At 46.6% G+C, this 21,187-nt stretch overlaps 1 protein-coding gene across 1 annotated transcript in view; it reads right to left on the reverse strand.

The window, feature by feature from the left end:
• lrp6 (low density lipoprotein receptor-related protein 6) overlaps nt 1-21,187 on the reverse strand; it is a 117,012-nt gene that overhangs the window by 58,025 nt on the left and 37,800 nt on the right. Inside the window, exons 4-8 of the mRNA XM_063217242.1 lie at nt 18,822-19,018; nt 15,142-15,273; nt 5,768-5,994; nt 4,780-4,949; nt 735-906 (exon numbers count right to left, since the gene is read on the reverse strand). Of these exons, the coding sequence (XP_063073312.1) occupies nt 735-906; nt 4,780-4,949; nt 5,768-5,994; nt 15,142-15,273; nt 18,822-19,018 (898 nt within the window). The remainder of the gene's footprint in view (nt 1-734; nt 907-4,779; nt 4,950-5,767; nt 5,995-15,141; nt 15,274-18,821; nt 19,019-21,187) is intronic.

Raw genomic sequence — 21,187 nt, forward strand, 5'->3', positions numbered from 1 at the left:
CAGCATGCACACCCCACTGTTAACCAACTAGCCACCCACTGAGCAGGATGCGCTAACGAGACAAGGCAATGCTAAATAGCAACTCATGTACACACACGCACACACACACGCACGCACACACACGCGCGTGCGCATGTACACACACTCGCGCGCATGTACACACACACTCGCGCGCATGTACACACGCGTGCATGTGCGCATGTACACACACACACACGCACACACAAACACACACGCTAATGTGAACTCCTATGCAGGGTTGTAAGCTCGGGGGGTGTTATTGTCTTATTGTGGAGACAGAGATGCTATTAAAGTGCTCTTCTGCACTGGATGTAGTGATGTAAGAGCATCCTTCAGATGTCAGCACCTTGAAGCAGAACTTCTAGAACTACTCACCACTGCACAAGTTAACACAGCGGAACAAACACAGAGAGACGCACCGAGACCACAGGGACAATCTGCAGTGGCGTGATGTAAACTATGGCCCAGTGTAGAACAGATTTCCTGGACATTTTTTGGTCTTTTTGACATTATTTATGATAGGACAGTGAAGGTGGTGACAGGAAGCAAGTCGGGAGAGAGAGACGGGGAAGGGAAGGCAAAGGACCCGGCCCGGGAATTGAACCCGGGTCAGCCGAAGGGTAGACATGTGCCCTACCGTTTGGCCACGGCAGGGCCAGGAAACCTGTTTTTCAGTCTGATAACCAGTCATCAGTATTTGGCTGCCTACGTACCTCTATCTTGTCCGTCCTGGCGTCTCCCCAGTAGACCTTCTCCTCGTCGTAGTCCAGTGCCAGGCCATTGGGCCAGCCCAGCGAGGTGTTGACCATCACCACCCGGTCCGTCCCGTCCAGCGCCGCACGCTCAATCTTCGGGATCTCGCCCCAGTCTGTCCAGTACATGTACCTGAGGAGGACAAAACACAACACCATATAAGCCAACTCCTACAATTCAGGGGTGCAATTCTCAAGAGCGTAGTTGCTAACTACGGCAGCTACTTTGTTGGTTGCGATGCAATTTCACATAGGCAACTCCCCAAGTTGCTAACTGCTAACAACTATGCTTTCGAGAATTGCATCCGAGTTCCCTTCATTGCAAGGTACCTGTAGGGAAAATGGTTTGCAGGTCAAGACAGAGACGGGTGTCCTTATAAGCTACAGGCACATGACACATGTAACATGGAATATAAGACATACACACAAGAACAAATAGTACAGGAACATAACATATATGACATAACATATACAACATGCACACACATACACAAATTTAGTAAAAGAAACTTATTAGACCAACTGATGAAGGTATAAGACGAAACGTCTACCGTAATTAAAGAAGTACTGCATGAAGTTCTGATAGTATGAGTGAGTGTGCAATCAATGGGTTTTTTTCTTCTTCATGAAGTTGACTATACTGCACCACCATGCGCTTGCTAAAACCAAAGAAAGATAACACCGCGCCACCCAACCCATGGATAGTCAAACATGAATGATCTGAGGAAGTTCTAGAGGTCTCTTGTTTTTTTTTTAACAAACCCAACATGATTGTGCCCAAGATATTAACCCAGATCACCACGTATGTTCTCAGCAAAACAGACTTTGTGTCACTGACTGGGTGTGCGGCACCTTTTCCTCCTACAACAAGTCCAAACCTTCTTTCACAATCCAACTTTCTCTGAGGCCGAGGTGTGCCCTCTCTGGCTCTGGTACTCTTGTGTTTTAAAAGGCCTTTAAGAGTCCTTGTGCTTCTAGCGTGGCCTCTTACTCACCAGTGAGTGACTCATGCATACTCAGTACAGAGTGTCAGCCCATCTGCCCACCAGGGAAAACCAGTGTGTGTGTGTGTGTGTGTGTGTAGGTGTGTGTAGGTGTGTGTAGGTGTAGGTGTGTGTAGGTGTAGGTGTGTGTGTGCAGGTGTGCGTTTAGCAGGGCTGTAACGATACATTCAACTCATGATTCGTTTCGTGCAATGATTTTTGTCCTGCGGTTTGATACATCCCACGATTTTTAAAAAAGGATCTTTTTAAATTAATTCATTTGCTTCTTTCACATTTGCCAACATAGAAAATTATGAATGAAAACTACGAGAGTTTATAGGTAGGATAGGTTACAAGAGGCTACTAGTTTAATAATAATAGTGATGATAATGATGATTTGAAGCATTATCACATCATATCATGTGGTTATTTTCTGGACTGAAAGGTATCAAAACTTGGAAACGGCGTATCACGATACTCCCTCCTTGCATCGTGATACAGTGTCGTGACTCTGCGTATCAGACATTTCTGGTTCAATACAATATCGTTACAGCCCAGTGTTCAGGTGTGTGTGTTCAGGTGTGTGTGTGTGTGGATGTGTGTGTGCGTGTGTGTGTACGTAGGTGTGCCGATGTGTGTGTGTGTGTGTGTGTGTGTGTGTGTGTGTGTGTGTGTGTGTGTGTGTGTGTGTGTGTGTGTGTGTGTGTGTGTGTGTGTGTGTGTGTGTGTGTGTGTGTGTGTGTGCGTGTTCAGTTCAACTTTATTGGTACCCGAAGGTAAACTGGGTTTGCAGTTTAAAAGAGAAGATGGCTGTCCTTACATCAGAACCACAAGACACATGACACAAACATGGAGTCTAAAAAACACATGTAAGGTACACAAATAAATAAATAAAATGTTTGACATGTGATTGAAAACACATACAACATATACACACAGGGGGGGGGGGGGGGGGGGGGTGGGGGGGGGGGGGGGGGGGGGGGGGGGGGGGGGGGGGGGGGGGCACTAAAGTGCAAAGAGCATTTTTACAAATACATAGGTTTATTTTACATCTTGTTTAGCAAAGTAATTGCAGCTGGGACAAAACTGCTTTTGAACCTATTGGTTCGGTGTGTGTGTGTGTGTGTGTGTGTGTGTGTGTGTGTGTGTGTGTGTGTGTGTGTGTGTGTGTGTGTGTGTGTGTGTGTGTGTGTGTGTGTGTGTGTGTGTGTGTGTGTGTGTGTGTAGGTGTGCATGTGTGTGTGTGTAAGCAGGGGTTAAGGGCCACAGATGCCAAAAGAAACACACTACTCTGGTGCTCTTAGTCATCATCATCAGTGCTTGCTTGCAGTGACAGGGAGGGCGCTACAGTCAGTGTTGCCAGATTGGGCGGATTTCCACCCAATGGGGCTGTTTAGGATGACCGTCTGCTGGTAAAAATGGCATTTAGGCGGGATTTTCTGCCAATTTTTGGCCATATATATCAATGGAATTTAGCTTAAATTAGGCGGGATTTAGTGCTTCCAGGCGGGTTGTGAGCATTTTTTGGGCTGGAAATCATCATTCTCATCTGGCAACCCTGGCTACAGTACATGATGACCTATACATGAGGTGGTGATCTCATCACATCCACTGCTACGACAAAACTTCAAAACATGCTGCCGCAGCCCACAGCACATGGAGCAGGAACAGGTGTGTGTGTGTGTGTGTGTGTTTGGCTATGATGTCAGTATGGCTCGGTGTGGTCCATCAGCCAGGTGACAGGTGGGTGGTGTGTGTGTGTGTGTGTGTGTGTGTGTGTGTGTGTGTGTGTGTGTGTGTGTGTGGTGTGTGTGTGTGTGTGTGTGTGTGTGTGTGGTAAAAAGCATGTGTTTTGTGGGTCTGCGCTCAACCACCACTGACCCTGGACATCCAACCTCTTTACCTTGTCCCAACCCTGAACTCACACTGCTGTGTGCGTGTGTGCGTGTGTGCGTGTGTGTGTGTGTGTGTGTGTGTGTGTGTGTGTGTGTGTGTGTGTGTGTGTGTGTGTGTGTGTGTGCGTGTGTGTGTGTGTGTGGTTGTGTGTGTGTGTGTGTGTGTTGAGGGCAGATGGCAAGGCTGGGCCCCCTTACAGGGACACCCGCTTATTACAATCAGAGGCTCAAAGGCACACACACACACAAACACATGTTGCTCGCCAACTCTCGCCTTCTCTCTCCATCTCTGACACACGCACGCACGCACGCACGCACGCACGTTGCTCGCCAACTCTCGCCTTCTCTCTCTGCCTCTGACTGACACACACACACACTTTCTCCCAAGCAGACATACACAATCTGCCTTACACATGTTGTTCACTTAGTCACTCACAATAACACTCTCTGTGTCACACAAGAGAGAGAGAGAGAGAGAGAGAGAGAGAGAGAGAGAGAGAGAGAGAGAGAGAGAGAGAGAGAGAGAGAGAGAGAGAGAGAGAGAGAGAGAGAGAGAGAGAGAGAGAGAGAGAGAGAGAGAGAGGCCACTGCTGGCTTTGGGTCGGCAGTGCAAGCAACAGTGACCTCACTTCCTATATAAACAGCGGCTGAGGCACGCAAGCACCGCCTGCGGTTTGACTTACAGCTACCCTTTCCCACTTCCTCCCTCTAGCACTCTCGCCCTCACTCTCTCCATCCCTCCATTCCTCCATCTCTCCCAGCCTGGCTCTCTGCCCTGTGAAACACCACACAGAGCTGGGCAGATAAATTAGCACAGATGCTGTGAGCGGAGCTAGCTGCCATTAGCTCTCGCGACTGCCTCCGCAGTCACGTCACGGTCAAAACATGAGGAAAAGAAATCTAGCTTGGGCATAGTCTGTAGTAAAAAGGACTGCTGTTCAACCTTCTTTTTTTTAACTATTTAATTTTTCTTAAACTTTGTTTAAAGCCTATCAACATATTATGCCTCCTGTGCGATCCCGATTAAATCGTCGCAGCCACAGTTATTTAGCATTGCTACCAAAATCATGATTTCCGATTAATTGTGATTAATTGTGCAGCCCTAAGAACTAGAGCTTGGAGTCTTACCCTGCTACTGGGTCCAGCACGATGGCGCGGGGCTCGTCCAGATCTTCTGAGATCAGGATCTTCCTCATGGTGCCGTTCAGCCGGGTCACCTCGATGCGGTCCGTACCGGTGTCGGTCCAGTACAGGTTGCGGGCCACCCAGTCTACAGCGATGCCATCTGGGTGACTCACCTTGGAAGGAAGACGAGAGGGGAAACATTTTTATTACATAAGTTTGGAGTCACTGGCTCTGTGCCCAGACCTTTTCATTGCATATTACATTAAACTTCGCTGATGATTTTATCCAAAGCAACTTAGAGATTTTACAGGGTATTGGTTACAATACCTGGAGCAGTGTAGGGATAGATGCCTTGCTCAAGGGCACTCAAGAACCATGGAGGGGGGAAAGGGAATAGCAAGGGTGGCACCTGTAACCCTGTGATATGCAGTCCAACTCCCTAACCATTACACACTATGGCTGTAGCCCCCCTGGAATCTGCAACCCTCTGATCTAAAGCCCATTTGTTGAACCACAAGGCCACAGCTGCCCAATGTACATTATAAATGTTTAAAACAATGTAAATGTATAATATAATAAGAATGACAAAAATACAAGGAAAAAATTGACAAACATATTTGCCAGGTGTTCGGTCCGATCTGCTCACCTGCGAGGTCATTTACAAGGCAGCAACTCACAACTGGTAAAGTGAATATTGCCAATAAAAGTCATTGCATTCTATACTAAATTATATAGAATGTAAACATGTATATCCATATATATGGGTTCTAAATGCTTGTTGTAACCTGCCTGTGCAAAACTACCTGCGCACAACACAACCTCTGATTGTTGGAAACTGCTGTCAGTCAAAAAATTAGCTCACCTGGTTGGATGCCAATGTTGGCTACAAACACTGTGAACCCATGTATATATGGGTTCAACCCTCAAACCTGCGAGGTGACTACCAGCTGTGCATCGTGTTTATTCATGTATATGGGCCCGACCCTCTCACCTGCGAGGTGACCACCAGCTGTGCGTCACTGCCGTCCAGGTAGGAGCGTCGGATGGCGCGCACCTCGTCGTCCGTCCAGTAGACGTAGCCCTCCACGGGGTCGTAGTCGATGGCGATGGCGTGCCGGATGTCCTCGGCCGGCATCACGATGTCCGTGAAGTCCGGCGTGTCCAGCGAGATCTGGCGCAGGTCGGTGCGGCGGGCCAGGAGAAGTAGCTGAGTAGCGCCTGGGGAGGGAGAACAGCAGAATCAGAATTATTAAACACATCAAAAAACATTACACTACATTACATAACATTATTAGGGCTGGGTAAAATAATCGATTCAATCGATATTCGATCGATATCATTTAAAATTCACATAATCGATTCACAGGGCACAAAATCGATTTTTTTGCTCTTTTTCTTTTTGTTCATTTTGTTTCATTTAGGTCTGTGGAAAATACCCAGTAGGTATTAGTCAATTAGGCCTAGGCCTACTTATTACAAATTAGCAATCTGTTAACACTGTCAAGCCGCAGCCCTTAGACATTTTTATATAAAAATAGGCAACAGCATCTTTTGGGGGAAATCCTTGCACCAAAAAGGGAACGGATTGAATCGATTCGGAGTGAATCGAATTGAATCGAATCGAATCGTGATTAATCGATTCAAAACCCTCAGAATCGAAATCGAATCGATACAGGAACATAGCTGCAATACCCAGCCCTAAACATTATATTATATCACATTGGTGACTACCGTAACTACCATTGAGGACACAGGTCATGTCCTTGGTATTTTTTTCAGTAATCAGTAATGTATCCATCTATCTATCAACAATGATAAATTCAGTCTATATACTGTACTGTACACCACCCCCAATTATGCAGGGATTAATGAAAATAAACTGAAGTGTTTGAAGCATTCTAAATGAACAGTATGCAGTACAGCACACAGTATTTTACCTCTGTATTTGAAAATGTCTGGCTACGGCCCTGGGTGATGCTTTTTTCCAAAGCAACTCACAGATATTACAGGGTATTGGTTACAGTCCCTGAAGCAATGTGGGGTTGGGTATCTTGCTCAAGGGCACCTCATCCATGGGTGGAGGAAGGCATTGGTAAGGGTGGGCATCGAACATACAACCCTATAGTCTACAGTCCAACTTCCTAACTATTACACCATGGCTGCGCCTTAAAGAAGCCCCAAAAACGAAGAAGCATTGTTTAATTAATACCATATCGTAAATGACATGCGTAAATACAGCCTTTAAACGCTGTCAGGCGCTTTATTTTTGAAAGTATTATTTAGACCTTTTGTCTTTATTATGACAGGAAAGCTGAAGAGGTGGACAGGAAATGATAGGAGGGAGAGCTGTGATAGGGCTGGGAGATGAAGTGACAGAGAAAGCCATCTGGGAAACCAACTCCCATTGTCATTGTGACACAGCACAGAAGTGCACACACTGCACAAGACGAAATTGCATGTATGCCTCACCCGTGCAAGGGGGCAACCCTCAATGGCACCCCAAGCAATTATGGTGGGATGGTACCATGCTCAGTTCATGGAGGGGGATTAGGGAGAGCACTGGTTATTACTCCCCCCACCAACCTGGCAGGTCCGAAGTCGAACTGGCAACCTTTGGGATTCAAGTCTGACGCCCTAACCGCTTACCCATGACTGCCCTAAATGACCTTGAGCCAGAATCTGACTTGGGACCCAACGCAACAAGAACAGTGCCTTAGCGGTTCGAGCCACGGGCAAGGCCATGTCTTTATTTATTCATTTTACTTTTTAGTGCTATAGAAATGAAGTTATTACTCAGTTTGTAACATCAATGAGACAAGTTTCAAGGGGGAAGAGGGGAGCCCTGTTCCAATGAACAACAAAAACAAAACAATAATCCCAAGGAACCAGACATTTCAAAGATCACCAAAGACCAAACAAAGCACAACAAGCAGCTATTTCTGTTTGAAGGGGGAAAGAAGAGTTCCAATGAAAACCTGACACAAAAACAGCAACGTTACAAAATGAATGGTAAAAACATTACAATGACAAGTCGCCAGGCTTGTTCAGTCTAGTGATATATTCATTTTTTCTACACATATCATGAAGTATGTAAAGGTGGGGATTTCACTCCATTAAAGGATAACTCCAGCCAATTTCAACTTGCTGTTGTAATGCTCACACTACCCTTGACTTGTCAGTACCCGGTGATGATGCATTTTTCGGCTCAGCCCTTTCCGAGATCTGAGCTATTCTAATGGGGGCAGATTTTGTTTACATTTAAAAAATTCTTAACATAGGCCTACTCCAAATATTTTCCCAAAGGTTATCGCTGTTTGTTAGTTGTCTGCTGATGTTGCATAACCTTTTGAATGTTTTTGTAAATAAAATCAAGATGTTTTTTTGAAATGTAAACAAACACCTGCCCCCATTAAAATGACCAGGATCTCGGAAAAGGCTGAAGACGAGAAAAAAAAAACTCAGGTACTGACAAGTCCATGGTGGTTTGAGAATTACAACTGCATGTTGAAATTGGCTGGAGTTATCCTTTAACAGTAGTTGCTGGAGAAAAGATAGCGTGCATGACTTTGGCAGGCATTTCCCAACACCGGTTTGACTACATTCTACTGCCATGATGCGATGAGTGACTTACTTTCCTGTGAATGAAAGTCGTCTAGCATTGGTAATTAATACCAGCAGTCTATGACAAACTGACATACACGTGTGTAAACACGCACACACACACACGCACACGCGCACAGGCGCACACACACAGACGCACACGCTTTGACATCCACCTCTTACTTTGGCTAGTAATTGAGCAAGAACTACAAACGTCTCTGTCAATCAAAAGATTTACTAGCAGAACATTAAGCCTCAGTTTGAAAAAGTCACAATAACAGCAAAAAAACACATCACCCCCCCCAAAAATAAATATAAATGGGGTCTTTTATGCTTTTATTAGGATAGTCCAGAGAAAAGTGGACCAGGTAATGAGTGGGAGAAAGAGATGGGGGAAGATCGGGAAATTACCTTGGGTTGGAATCAAACCAGGGCGGGTACCCAGCGCAACAGTGCAGTGGTCTAGATATTGAGCCACGTCCGGGGAAGAATACTTTGTTTTTAAATGTTAAAGCCACACTCTTAAACCTTAAAAGTATAAAAATGTCCCAGAAAAACACCTGTGCCACGTAGTCACTCCCCCCAGCAGGTGCACAACCCCCCCCCACCCCCCCTCAACAACAAAGCTTTAGATACTGTTTGCTCAGAAAGTGTACACATCACAGAAGTAGCCCAAAGCAAGTTGATGACGAATAACAGTGCCGTGTCGGAAGAAGAGAAAGCGTAATTCTATAGTGGGACTGAGTGACTATAGCTAGACACTAAAGCACAGGCTAGTGTGGTGTCGGATTGCAATGGTCTCATGGCCCATATCCTTCCTAGCTTCTTCAAAAGGACAACAGCAGCAGGAAGGGTTACTGTGTTTGACCACTCCGGCTTGCCGTCAGCCTCAACACCACACATGTCCTGAGGAGGCATGAGAGAAAGAAGTCAGCGTACACTCCCAACTCAATAGAAAGAGACTTTACACACTATCTACCGTGAATACACACAACGCGGCATACCAATAAGTTTTGTAACACTTGTGGTCTGTCCCAGGGTTACTGCGTTTGACCACTCCGGCTTGCCGTCAGCCTCAACACCACACATGTCCTGAGGAGGCATGAGAGAAAGAAGAAAGAGTCCACTCCACACCAGTAGTCTAAATCAACTTAAAAAAAAAAAAAAAAAAAAAAACTTTCATCACCAGCCAAAATGGCAAGTAGATGTTAATCTTACTAGCCCAACACACACACTAATGGGTAACAAGTGGCTAGTAAGTTGGTCTTTTCTAATAGCCAAACTGAAATTTCAGCAGTATTTGGCTGCTGTTAATTTAGAGCCCTGCTCTCCACCCAATAGAATGTCAAGAGACACAACTTTCCACACTAGTATCCACAGTGAATACACACAACACAATATAACGATAAGTTTCCAAACACTTTCCGTCTTGTCCCTCCTGCCTTGCTATCCGTTTTCAATAAGTGTTAATTTTCATGGTCCTGCTGCACAATCAATTTCTCTTTTGTATTTGGGACAAGGAAATTGAAAGCTGAAGTTGCGTTAAACACATTTCTTTTTTTGGACAGCTAAGACTTTTTTGAACAGCTAAGACAGGTGGTCCACATAAGAGTGTAGCAGGGCTTAATGACAACATACTTGTGTCTTATGGTACACCCTCCAGCCTTCAATACCCCTACACACCAGCACTCCTCCATTCCAATGTGGAGGCCCCTCCATGTTTCAACTTAGACAAGGCAAAGAGCCCTTTGGAAAAGAAAGAGAAACTCATTTGTCTGCCCTTGTTCCAGTGAACGGACAGGTCCTGCCCCCTAATACCCCCCTCTCCTCTATGGAGAGCGAGAGAGAGCGAGACAGCGCGCGAGAGATAGAGAGAGAGAGCGAGAGAGAGAGCGAGAGAGAGAGAGAGAAAGAGAGAGAGAGAGAGAGAGAGAGAGAGAGAGAGAACGAGATGCCTCAATTGTGAGAAGATCAATCAGAGGGCTCGCTTTGAACACTCGTGCATGACTGAGAACTCCCCTCCCCTCTCATCCCTCTCTTCTTCCATCTCTCCACCTCTTTCTCCATTCACCCCCCCCCTCTCTGACCCCCCCCACTTCTCTCTCTATCTCTCTGTTTCTCTCTATTCAGGAGATGCACATTCCCCTATAGGCCTCCATCTAGTTAAGATTTCCCAGACAACAAAAAGCGACTGGTACCCCCTTTAAATCCCCCACATCAACACCCCTAAAACATGCACGCACCCACGCACGCAGGCACGCACACACACACACACACACATATTAAGCGCACCCTCAAAGCCGGGAAGAGCTCTTGAAACGTGACTCATGATGGCTAAGTAGATTGCTAGTAGATATTAATCTTACTAGCCAAACACACTCTCAAATGGTTCAAAGTGGTCTTTTCTGACAGACAAAATAAAATTTGGCCAAGCGAAGCAAACTTCGCCATTCATTCCTATGAGAGAGTCGAAGACAAGCGAAAGCAAGCAAACAGGAGCGAAATCTTTAAACAAAGTTTAATATTATGCAAATGAGGAGCGAATTCGCCTGCGGCGGCCCAATCAAATCTACAACATAACTATACCATTCCATTTGATTCGCCGCGACGACCTGATGACAGTTGAGCTGTCAATGAATTTTGCCTCTCTTCGCCTCGCTCGCTTCGCCTGTTATGTGTCCCTACCGTTAGCGTCACAGCTAAGGATAAACCTCAACAAAGGCCATTGACAAATTGGTGCTCTACAGAACAAAACAGCTCCGATTTATTTGCGCCCCCATTTCAAGGACACAAGGATGTTCGTCATATGAATATATACCATCGAACTAGCTATAGAGTCAACTATAGTCATCACATCACATACACCTAACTTCACCTTATTCATTTACAGCACTGAATTCCCCATCAACACACGTTTCCACGTCTGCACGTATGCCAACTGAAAAAGAAAGCCCATTGGGAAACTCCAACTCCCATTGTCATTGTGACACAGCACTCCACAGCACACAAGTGAACACTGCACACTGCACACAACGAAATTGCATTTATGCCTCACCCGTGCAAGGGGGCAGCCCTCAGTGGCGCCCCATGGGGAGCAGTGCGGTGGGACGGTACCATGCTCAGGGTACCTCAGTCATGGAGGAGGATGGGGGAGAGCACTACGTGACTTCAACTAAAAACGTACTCACGTAGCCCTCACCCCACTCACTCTCCTTCTCCACAGGAGAAAACCATCCAATGGAAAAACCCCAGTGGAGCCTCTTAGGCCACAGGTGTATCCTGGGCAAGAAAGCCCTCAATGATGCATATCCCAGGGCTTCCCACAGCACTTAAGGCGGCCGATTTGACAAGAAAAACCTACAACCTTGACTAGGGTCCCCTGAAAAGATATATTATGCACCACATTTCATGTTGTGAATGTAATTTCTTAAGTTGCTTAGCCAAAAATATATACTTTTAACACTCCACCACCTTGGCTAACACAAATTCTGGGGAGAGACACTGTATCCTGTATATCAAGGGAAAATCTGGGCATTGAGTGGTGCAGAACTGGGGTGTAGCGTAGGGCCGCCGAGAAACAATCCTTATCCGCAAAACATGCAACACACCCATCTCCCACAGCCATAGTCTACACATGCTCATACACCCAGCCCCCTCCACAGCCATAGGATGGGGATGTGCATCGAGGCCATGGGCAGACCTGGGGTGTAAGGGCTGCCGAGACACAGTCATTCACCGCAAAACATGCAACACACCCATCTCCCACAAGCCTACACACATGTACACACACACACACACCCACACATCACCCTCCCACCCCGGGCATCAAGGCGGGTTGCGGCCCTGGGGTGTAGGCAGAGATTCTAGGAGTCCAGTCGCTCTGGTGTAGGGCTGCCGAGAAACAGCCTCCAACCGCAACACATGCAACACACCCATCTCCCGCAAACACAGCTTACACATGCACACACACCAACCCGCACCCACACCCGCACCCGCACCAGCCATGGGGATGAGATGGGGATGGATGCTGGGCTGGTGAAAAGGCGGTCCGTGAAAGAGGGCATTGTCCATAGGGGGAGCATGTGATTCCCTGGGCCGAACAAAAGGGCTCCCTACCCCTCTCTCCCTCCCTCCCTGATCTGTTGACTGGGGGAAATGAAGCGGAAAAATATAAATAAAGAGAGCGGGCAGAGGGGAGGGGGGGGGTGGATGGGTGAGAGGGGAGGAGGGAGAGAGAGAGAGAGAGAGAGAGAGAGAGAGAGAGAGAGAGAGAGAGAGAGAGAGAGAGAGAGAGAGAGAGTCGAGATGGAGGCCAGAGAGTTAGAGAAAGAGGGGGAGAAAGCATGAGAGTGAGTGAGATTAGAGAGAAAAGGCTAGAAGTGTGTGAGAGATGGAGGGGGAGCACAAGAGAGAGAGGGAGGGAGGGAGAGAGAGAGAGAGAGAGACGGGGGGGAACAGATAGTGTTAGGAGTGTAGGGGGGAGAGGGAGCGAGAGAGCGACAGGGAGAGAGGGTTAGAGGGGGAGAGAGACAGAGTGCTAGAGGAGCGTAGGGTGGAGAGAGAGAGAGAGAGAGAGAGAGAGAGAGAGAGAGAGAGAGAGAGAGAGAGAGAGAGAGAGAGAGAGAGAGAGAGAGAGAGAGAGAGAGAGAGAGCGTGCAAGAGAAAGAAAGAGAGAGAGGGTAAGAGGGGGAGAGAGACAGAGTGTTAGAGAGAGCGAGCGCATAAGTAATAGAAAAACAAGGCACTAGAGAGGAGAGATGAGATGAGGGGAGATGATGGGGGATGGGACGGGGGTTTGATGGAAGTCTAGGGCTGTGAATCACACATGCACACACACAGCAGCGATCGCAAGCACAGGCGTTGCTATGGAGACCACAGGTCAGTCCACACAGCACCTTCAGCAGTGTATATGGGCGGAGGGGGGGGGGGGGGGGGGGTTGTGGAGGTGGGGGGGGTTGTACTCAAGACACAGCAGACAACTAGAGAGAAGGGCAAAAAGAAGGAGGGGTGATGGGGTGAAAACACTGAGATTCAGGGGCATGGAGAGGGTGAGATGGAGGGAGGGAAGGAGCGAGAGAGAGAGAGAGAGAGAGAGAGAGAGAGAGAGAGAGAGAGAGAGAGAGAGAGAGAGAGAGAGAGAGAGAGAGAGAGAGTGAGAGAGAGAGAGAGAGAGAGAGAGAGCGAGAGAGAGCGAGAGAGAGCGAGAGAGAGCAAGGGAGTGAGAGTGCAAGACAGCAATAATGAAAAAGAGAAAGTGAGAGAGAGAGAGAGAGAGAGAGAGAGAGAGAGAGAGAGAGAGAGAGAGAGAGAGAGAGAGGTAGAGAGAGAGAGAAAGCAAGAGAGAGGTAGAGAGAGAGAAAGCGAGTGAGAGAGTAAGCCAGAGAGCGAGACTGAAAGACGGAAAGTGAGGGAGAGGAAGAGCAGTAGAGAGAAGAGAAAGAAAGTGAGTGAGAGAGCAAGCGAGAGAGCGAGACTGAAAGAGGGAAAGTGAGAGAGAGAGCAAGCGAGAGGGAGAGAGGGAGAGAGCAAGAGAGCGCACAGCACAGTAGGGGAGGAGGTTAAAGCCGGAATCTCATTCTGAAAGTACAGTATTGCTGCTCGCCTGCCTGTGTTTCCAATTCAACAGAACAAAGAGCCATCCTTTGAACTCCGGCCAAAAACAAACTGCGCCGCACAAAAAAACCCATGTAGACATTTGCATATACAAACTTTGGAAGTTCAAAAACATTCTCTCAAAGGGGCCCCGTTTAAAAAGACTCTACAGCAGTTTAAACGAGGTTAACCAAATGCCTGTTTCAATGTTTCAATCGCCTAATAGTCATAGTGACGTACGTGTATGGGAAGTAAAGAAAAGGCGTGCAAGAAAGGAGCAATTCACTGTGTCGACAACAACTTGGACAAGCAGTGTAAGTGATGAGTGATATTGTATAATCGCAAACCTCGGCAAGTTAAGCAAGGACATTCCTGAAGGTCAAACCAAACCTGCTAGAAAAGAGAACGAAGCAGCCTCTCTGACTGGGAGTACAGAGATAACACCCCAAAACAACACCACAGCCATGACAAACAAAAACACTGTAAAAGACGACATAAAAACACATAAAAAAACACAAAATTCTAAATAGGAGCCATGGAGAAAAGGGAAAATGTTTCTAAATAAAGATGTTCAAATGTAACTCCCACACATTTTTTTGGTGTTTTGTTTCCAGGCCTACTCCCTTCCTCATCACCATATTTCCAAGCACAGGATTTGCTTAAAACAGCGTACACACACACACAGTTTCAAGACCATTCCCGTACCATTTCAAAGTCCAGAAATGGAGATAGTCCATTTGTGTGTGCGTGTTAGTGGTGTGTTCTGGTCTGCCTTGCACACTGTACAATCAGCATAGATTTGTCATGCGTCTGCCATTCATGCCATTCATGGGACAGCGCTCACAGACCGCCGGGCAGTGTAAGGATTCATTCCAACGTAAAAGTATTGGTGTTGATTTTCAATCTATTCAGAGGGGAAGATACCGCACACTCTTGTCCACAATGCTGATTTTTTATTTAGACAAACAACGTATCGACCAGTGTGGCCTACCTTACACTGGCTGAAACGTTGTTTGTGTAAATAAAATTCAGCATGACGGACAAGAGGTATATCCAAGTTCCCCTCTGAAGTGAACTAGTACCCGCTACCTGCACCTCGAAACCTCTGGTGTGCGTTGGTTTCCTCCTCCTCCTCCTCCTCCAAAACAAAAAAAGAGATTTCCAATCTCTTACCATCTCTGCAGGTCTTCTTGTTGTCCAGCAGCTGTACTCCGGTGGGGCAGGCACACTGGTAGAAGGGCTTGGTGGGGGACAGCAGGCACAGGTGGGAGCAGCCGCCGTTCTTCACCGAGCACGGATTTGGCACTGCTCAACAGAAAGACACACACAAGAGACACAAATAATTATTTCCATTGAAACAAAGGGGTAATTCCTCACGTTTCTGCTTCATGGACTCTGATGAAGACGGTTTAACCATTGAAACGTTGGGGCCATGTTGGGGCTCATAATCGATCCCTGTTGCTTGATCACCAGTAATATGGGCAATGATGTATAAGAAAATAGGGCTGTCCTAAACGATTATTTTTCTCCCGATTAATCCATAAATTATTTTTTTCGATAGTCGATTAGTCAAACGATTATTTTTTCAAGTACTTTAGCACTTTAATCTTCAAGGAAATTACTTAATCGATTAGTCACGATTAGTCGATTAATCGTCCCAGCCCTATAAGAAAACAACATTGCATTAAGTCAACCCCAGAGCCCCAATGCTCATTAGCTTGAGAACATTTGCATGTGGCCCAAGGAAGATGTAGTTCAACAACACAAATTAATGGACTTAAACTAGCAACAGAACAGACTTGAACCCACACAGCTCTGACTCAAATAGCCTAGGACAGTCAGTGTGTGAACTGTCATCAGCTCCTAGCTGATATCAGTGATGGGGCGGGTGTGTGTGTGTGTGTGTGTGTGTGTGTGTGTGTGTGTGTGTGTGTGTGTGTGTGTGTGTGTGTGTGTGTGTGTGTGTGTGTGTGTGTGTGTGTGTGTGTGTGTGTGTGTGTGTGTGTGTGCATGCCTGCCTTCGTGCGCTTTATAAGAACCAGCCCAACAAGGGACACAGAAATAGACAAGAGAAAGCAAAATGAGAAGAAATGCACAGTGAGTTGGAGGGCAAAATAAAGAGACAGTGAAGACAGTTCGACAGCAGATGGAGTGAGAGAAAGGAGGTGTGTAAAGTGTGCGCGCGCGGGTGTGTGCGTGTGTGTGTGTGTGTGTGTGTGTGTGCGCGCGCACGCATGTGCGTGTGCGTGTGTCTCTCAGTTAATTGCTTGTGGGTTTGTATCCGTGGAGGAGAGAGAGAGAGAGAGAGAGAGAGAGAGAGAGAGAGAGAGAGAGAGAGAGAGAGAGAGAGAGAGAGAGAGAGAGAGAGAGAGAGAGACGGAGAAGGCATTGCAAGAGAGTGAGCACACAAGCAAGAGGGCAAAATAACAAGATAGCACAGAGGGAGGTGGGAGAAAGGGAAGGGATGGGGGGAGGAGAGAGGGAGAGGAGAGGAGAGGAGAGGAGAAGAGAGGAGAAGAGAGGAGAAGAGGACGAGTGGATGACAGTGTAGAGAGGGATGAGAGTTAAGTGGAGTAGAGGGGAAGAGATCAGAGTGGTAGAGAGGAGAGGGAGCACATGGATGGATGGATGGATGACAGTAGTGAAGTGTTGGGGAAGAAGAGAGGGATAGAGGTAGTGGAGAAAGGAATGGAGAACAGCAGGGCAGTGGAGAGGAGAGGAGAGAAGAAGAAGGGTCGTGGAGTGGGTTGGGGGAGAGAAGAGAAGAGAGGAGGGAGAGAAAGAGAGAGAGAGAGAGAGAGAGAGAGAGAGAGAGAGAGAGAGAGAGAGAGAGAGAGAGAGAGAGAGCAGAGGAATAGAGAGGGCAGATAAGTGCATGAGTGGAGAGAGAGAGAGAGAGAGAGAGAGAGAGAGAGAGAGAGAGAGAGAGAGAGAGAGAGAGAGAGAGAGAGAGCGAGCAGGAGGAGTGGAGTGGAGTGGAGTGGAAAGATGTCCTTCTGCTGCAAACAAGGCGGAGGGAGGGAGAGGGAGATCGCAGCCCTGGCTTTTTCTCTCAGCCATGAGAAATTCTCTACATTCAGAGTGGAGGACAGCAGAACAGGGAGCCCCATTGTGCTCTGCTTGCACTACGGCAGGGGAGGAGGGCCAAAAAGGTGATCGCACTACCTCCTCTACCGATCTAAGATAACCACCACCACCAATACTACAGTCATCACTAGCGAAACAAGCCTTACTACTACCACTCATGCAACTACCTTTACAGAGCATAGCTGCGACAGTAAGAAAGTGTGTGTGCCTGTGTGTGTGTCCTCCACCACCCCCTAATTCTAGAAATTTCTATGCCCATGATCGTGTGCGATTCTGACCATGGTCTTCTGTGCGCAAAAATCCATCCAAGCCCATAAATAACGCATATAAACAAGTCAATAGATGCATACATGAATAAATGAATTAATCAATAGCATAAACTATTCAAAACTGAATTAACATTTGGCAGCATTCAATTCAACAAAGCTAAAACTAGAAACAGGGGAAACCAATGAAAGATGTGAAGGGTGAAAAAAAGGATAAATGAGAAACAAAAAAACCTGCCCAGCGAATCTGTAGACTGCTTTAAAGTGATCGACTGCTAACAGTGCCAAGTCAGGGAGCCAGATTTGCAATTTTGCCCTTTCTAGTCGGTAGAAGTCTCGGAGACAATCCACCAATGGCTACAATATGTATGGCCTTCAAACTACTGAAAGAATGATTAGGACAGATGCAGGCACACAGAAGCAGGCAACACGCACGTACGCACGCACACCTGCCTGTTTGAAGGAGTGATGTTTGACTATGCCTACTAGCAGCCTCTCCAAGCAGCAAAAGGGGAAAATAAACGCTGTACACATTTATATTTCGGACAGATTCCAAGTCTGGAAGCTACCCATTTTTAAATATGAATTGGGGAAATACTGTTTCTTCGGCCTGCTGCTGAGAACTGGTGGTATGCTGCCAACCTGTCCATGTTTGGCTGCATGCTAGATATGTACCTGTATGGTCTTTACTGTACTTTAGGGATGTATTTTTGGCCATATGTGTGTACAAGGAGTGTACATTGTCTTTTTCGCCGATAACATGGACGTTCTCCTTTCTGATTGTATTTCACAGATATACCTATGGGTTGTCTTCAGGGTTCTAAATTAACTTTTTTCATCACCATCCAAAATGGCTAGTAGATGCTCATCTTGCTAGCCAAACACACACTCAGTAATGGGTCACAGTGGCAAGTAAGACTGTCTTTTCTACCAGCCAAACTGAAATTTCACCAGCATTTTGCCGGTTGGCTGGTGTTCATTTGGAGCCCTGGATGTCTTTCTTGGTTGCATGTTAGGGATGTACTTGTAGGTTTCCATGTTGGCTACATGTCATGTTATGTGTACCTCTGTGTTGTCCATGTTGGCTACATGTTATGATGCGTACCTGAGGGTTGTGTATGTCACGGTGTGTCCCTGTGGGTTGTCTTTGTTGGCTGCATGTTATGGTGTGTACCTGTGGGTTGTCTATGTGATGGTGTGCACCTGTGGGTTGTCCATGTTGGCTACATGTTATGGTGTGTACCTGTGGGTTGTCCATGTTGGCTACATGTTATGGTGTGTACCTGTGGGTTGTCTATGTTATGATGACGGGTACCTATGGGTTGTCCATGTTAGTTGCATGTTATGGTGTGTACCTGTGGGTTGTCTATGTGATGGTGTGTACCTGTGGGTTGTCCATGTTATGGTGTGTACCTATGGGTTGTCCATGTTATGGTGTGTACCTATGGGTTGTCCATGTTATGGTGTGTACATGTGGGTCGTCTATGTTATGGTGTGTACCTGAGGGTTGTCTTTTTTGGCTGAAGACGTGGATGTCCATGGGGGAGAAGATGTTGGCGTGGATCTCGCGGCGTTCCCCTCCCGTCGCCTTGTTGCAGGAGTGCACCGAGTGCGTGGTCCAGTCCGTCCAGAACAGTGTGCCTTCGTACAGTGTCAAAGCAAACGGGTGAGGAAGCTCCCCCGCGACTACCACCTCCCTGGAAACAACACAACAAGGCCAAACGCTCATTACAGACCAGCAAACTCGTCAAAGAAAAAAAGGTGACAGTGCACAGCGGGGGTTCTATTTCTATTCACGTGAATGACCTAATTGGCCGGAAAAAAGGTGACTGTCACCAAAAGGTGACGAGTTTGCAGGTATGTCATTATTGTTACTGCCTGGTGCTTTACTTACAGCAGATTTGGATACAGCAACCCAGTATGCTAAAACAGCTGTATACTTAACACATTGAGTACCGACGACGTAATAATGCGTTTTTCACGCCCATGCGTTGTATACCAAAACGTAAAAATACGTTTTTGCATTTAAATATCATATTTTGAATCTACACCCTTCAATGGACAATATATGTGATTTTGGTAGCTCTGTGATGGACATAAATGACAACATTTGCAGTCCAAAGTTGTTTGATTGTTATGATGTTTGAGTGTTATGATTTGGATATTTTAATTTAACTTACCGAGATGTCTGGATGCCAACCCATGTCGCCTATCGCGCTGCCTGCATTGATTTCCCTAGTACGGTCACTGTAGCATGTGTTGTCTCTGACTTCACGCAATAGGTAAACACCATTGTATATCGTGCCTGGAGTATCTTGAACTTTCTGGACTTGCTAGACCTTTACCAGATCCTTGGATCCAAATGGCACCCGATATGTGATTGGAGTAATGCGCTCCGATTTGGACGTTTGATCGCCAAAAAGATAAGTTTCTGTGTCTTCCTGTATGTGAGAAGCCAGAAGCTAGCATGGCTACATATCATGATTCCCTGATTGTCGCTCCCAACGCAGGACGCTCCCCTGTCGGCTCGCCCCCACTAGCCAGGACTATCGATCCCACCGCCATATAACGGAGCTAGTTATCTTTTTGATGTTAGTTTTTTGTTTCTAACCCTAACTACTACCCTAACCTTAAATTGCTTGTATGTGGCAGTGTATGATAATACGTGAGATATAATCGGGTGGGACTACACGTCCGGGAGTGATAGAAACACCTGGGACTACACGTCCCGGGAGCGATCTCAGTTGGGAGTGTCCATCTGCCACCGCATATGATTCGGATCGGATGGGCTAGGCTACATCTAAGCATCATATCATTTGGATTTGTTGTCAATGTTGGGCTATTATTTCGGGAGTCATCGGGAGCTATTTTAGCAAATGTCTCACCCTCTGCATGTGTGCAAAGAGTTTGTGTTCAGTCCACGTGAAAAACGGGGATTTCAAAGGGCATCGATTGCTGGTGTCGTAGTGTGACAGAGCAGGAGGTGTGCTGCCGTATTCGTGAATCGTGCTATGTTGTTGTTTCCCTAGTAGCCTACGATCGGTAGCGTGTATTGTGTCTGACTTCACGCAATAGGTAAACTCAGAGACCATTGTATATCGTGCCAGGAGTATCTTGAACTTTCTGGGCTTGCTACCTAGACCTTTACCAGATCCTTGGATCAGAATGGCACCCGAATTGTAATTGGAGTAATGCGCTCCGATTTGGAAGTTTTATCGCCAACCAGATAAGTTTATTTGATTATTCACCCCCATGTTGAACTGTCTTCCTGTATGTGAAAAGCCAGAAGCTAGCATAGCTGGCTACATATGGATCGGATGGGCTACATCTAAGCATCATATCATTGGCATTTGTTGTCAATGTTGGGCTATTATTTCGGGAGTCATCGGGAACTATTTTAGCAAATGTCCGACCTTCTGCATGTGTGCAAAGAGCTTGTGTTCAGTCTGTGTGAAAAACGTGGATTTCGAAGGGCATTGATTGCCGGTGTCGTAGTGGTTTAGAGCAGGAGGTGTGTCTTGACGAGCAGGAAGATGTGTGTCAGAGCTAACCTTGCACCAAATTGTGATTAAAACCAACGCATCCCCTTTCAAACTCGTCACATTCTGAAGAAGCGCACCCTTCACAAAAACCTCAATATCTCCGATTGTAGCTGAATTCCATGGATACCCGCTTCGGTTTAGCGTGGGTTTACTCGGCAATAAAAGCTCGTAGAGACACACAGTTTTCACCTACTAAGAGGGCAGCGTCTCCACTTTCGAACGAGTCATAACATATTTCAGTGGCCCTATCACATAATAAGCTGTGAGTCTACAAAAAAACGTCAAAAAGGGCTTAGAACGCTGGTATTCTACGGCATAATTCCG

Source organism: Engraulis encrasicolus, chromosome 15 (assembly GCF_034702125.1).
Source record: "Engraulis encrasicolus isolate BLACKSEA-1 chromosome 15, IST_EnEncr_1.0, whole genome shotgun sequence".
NCBI classification, from domain to species: domain Eukaryota; kingdom Metazoa; phylum Chordata; class Actinopteri; order Clupeiformes; family Engraulidae; genus Engraulis; species Engraulis encrasicolus.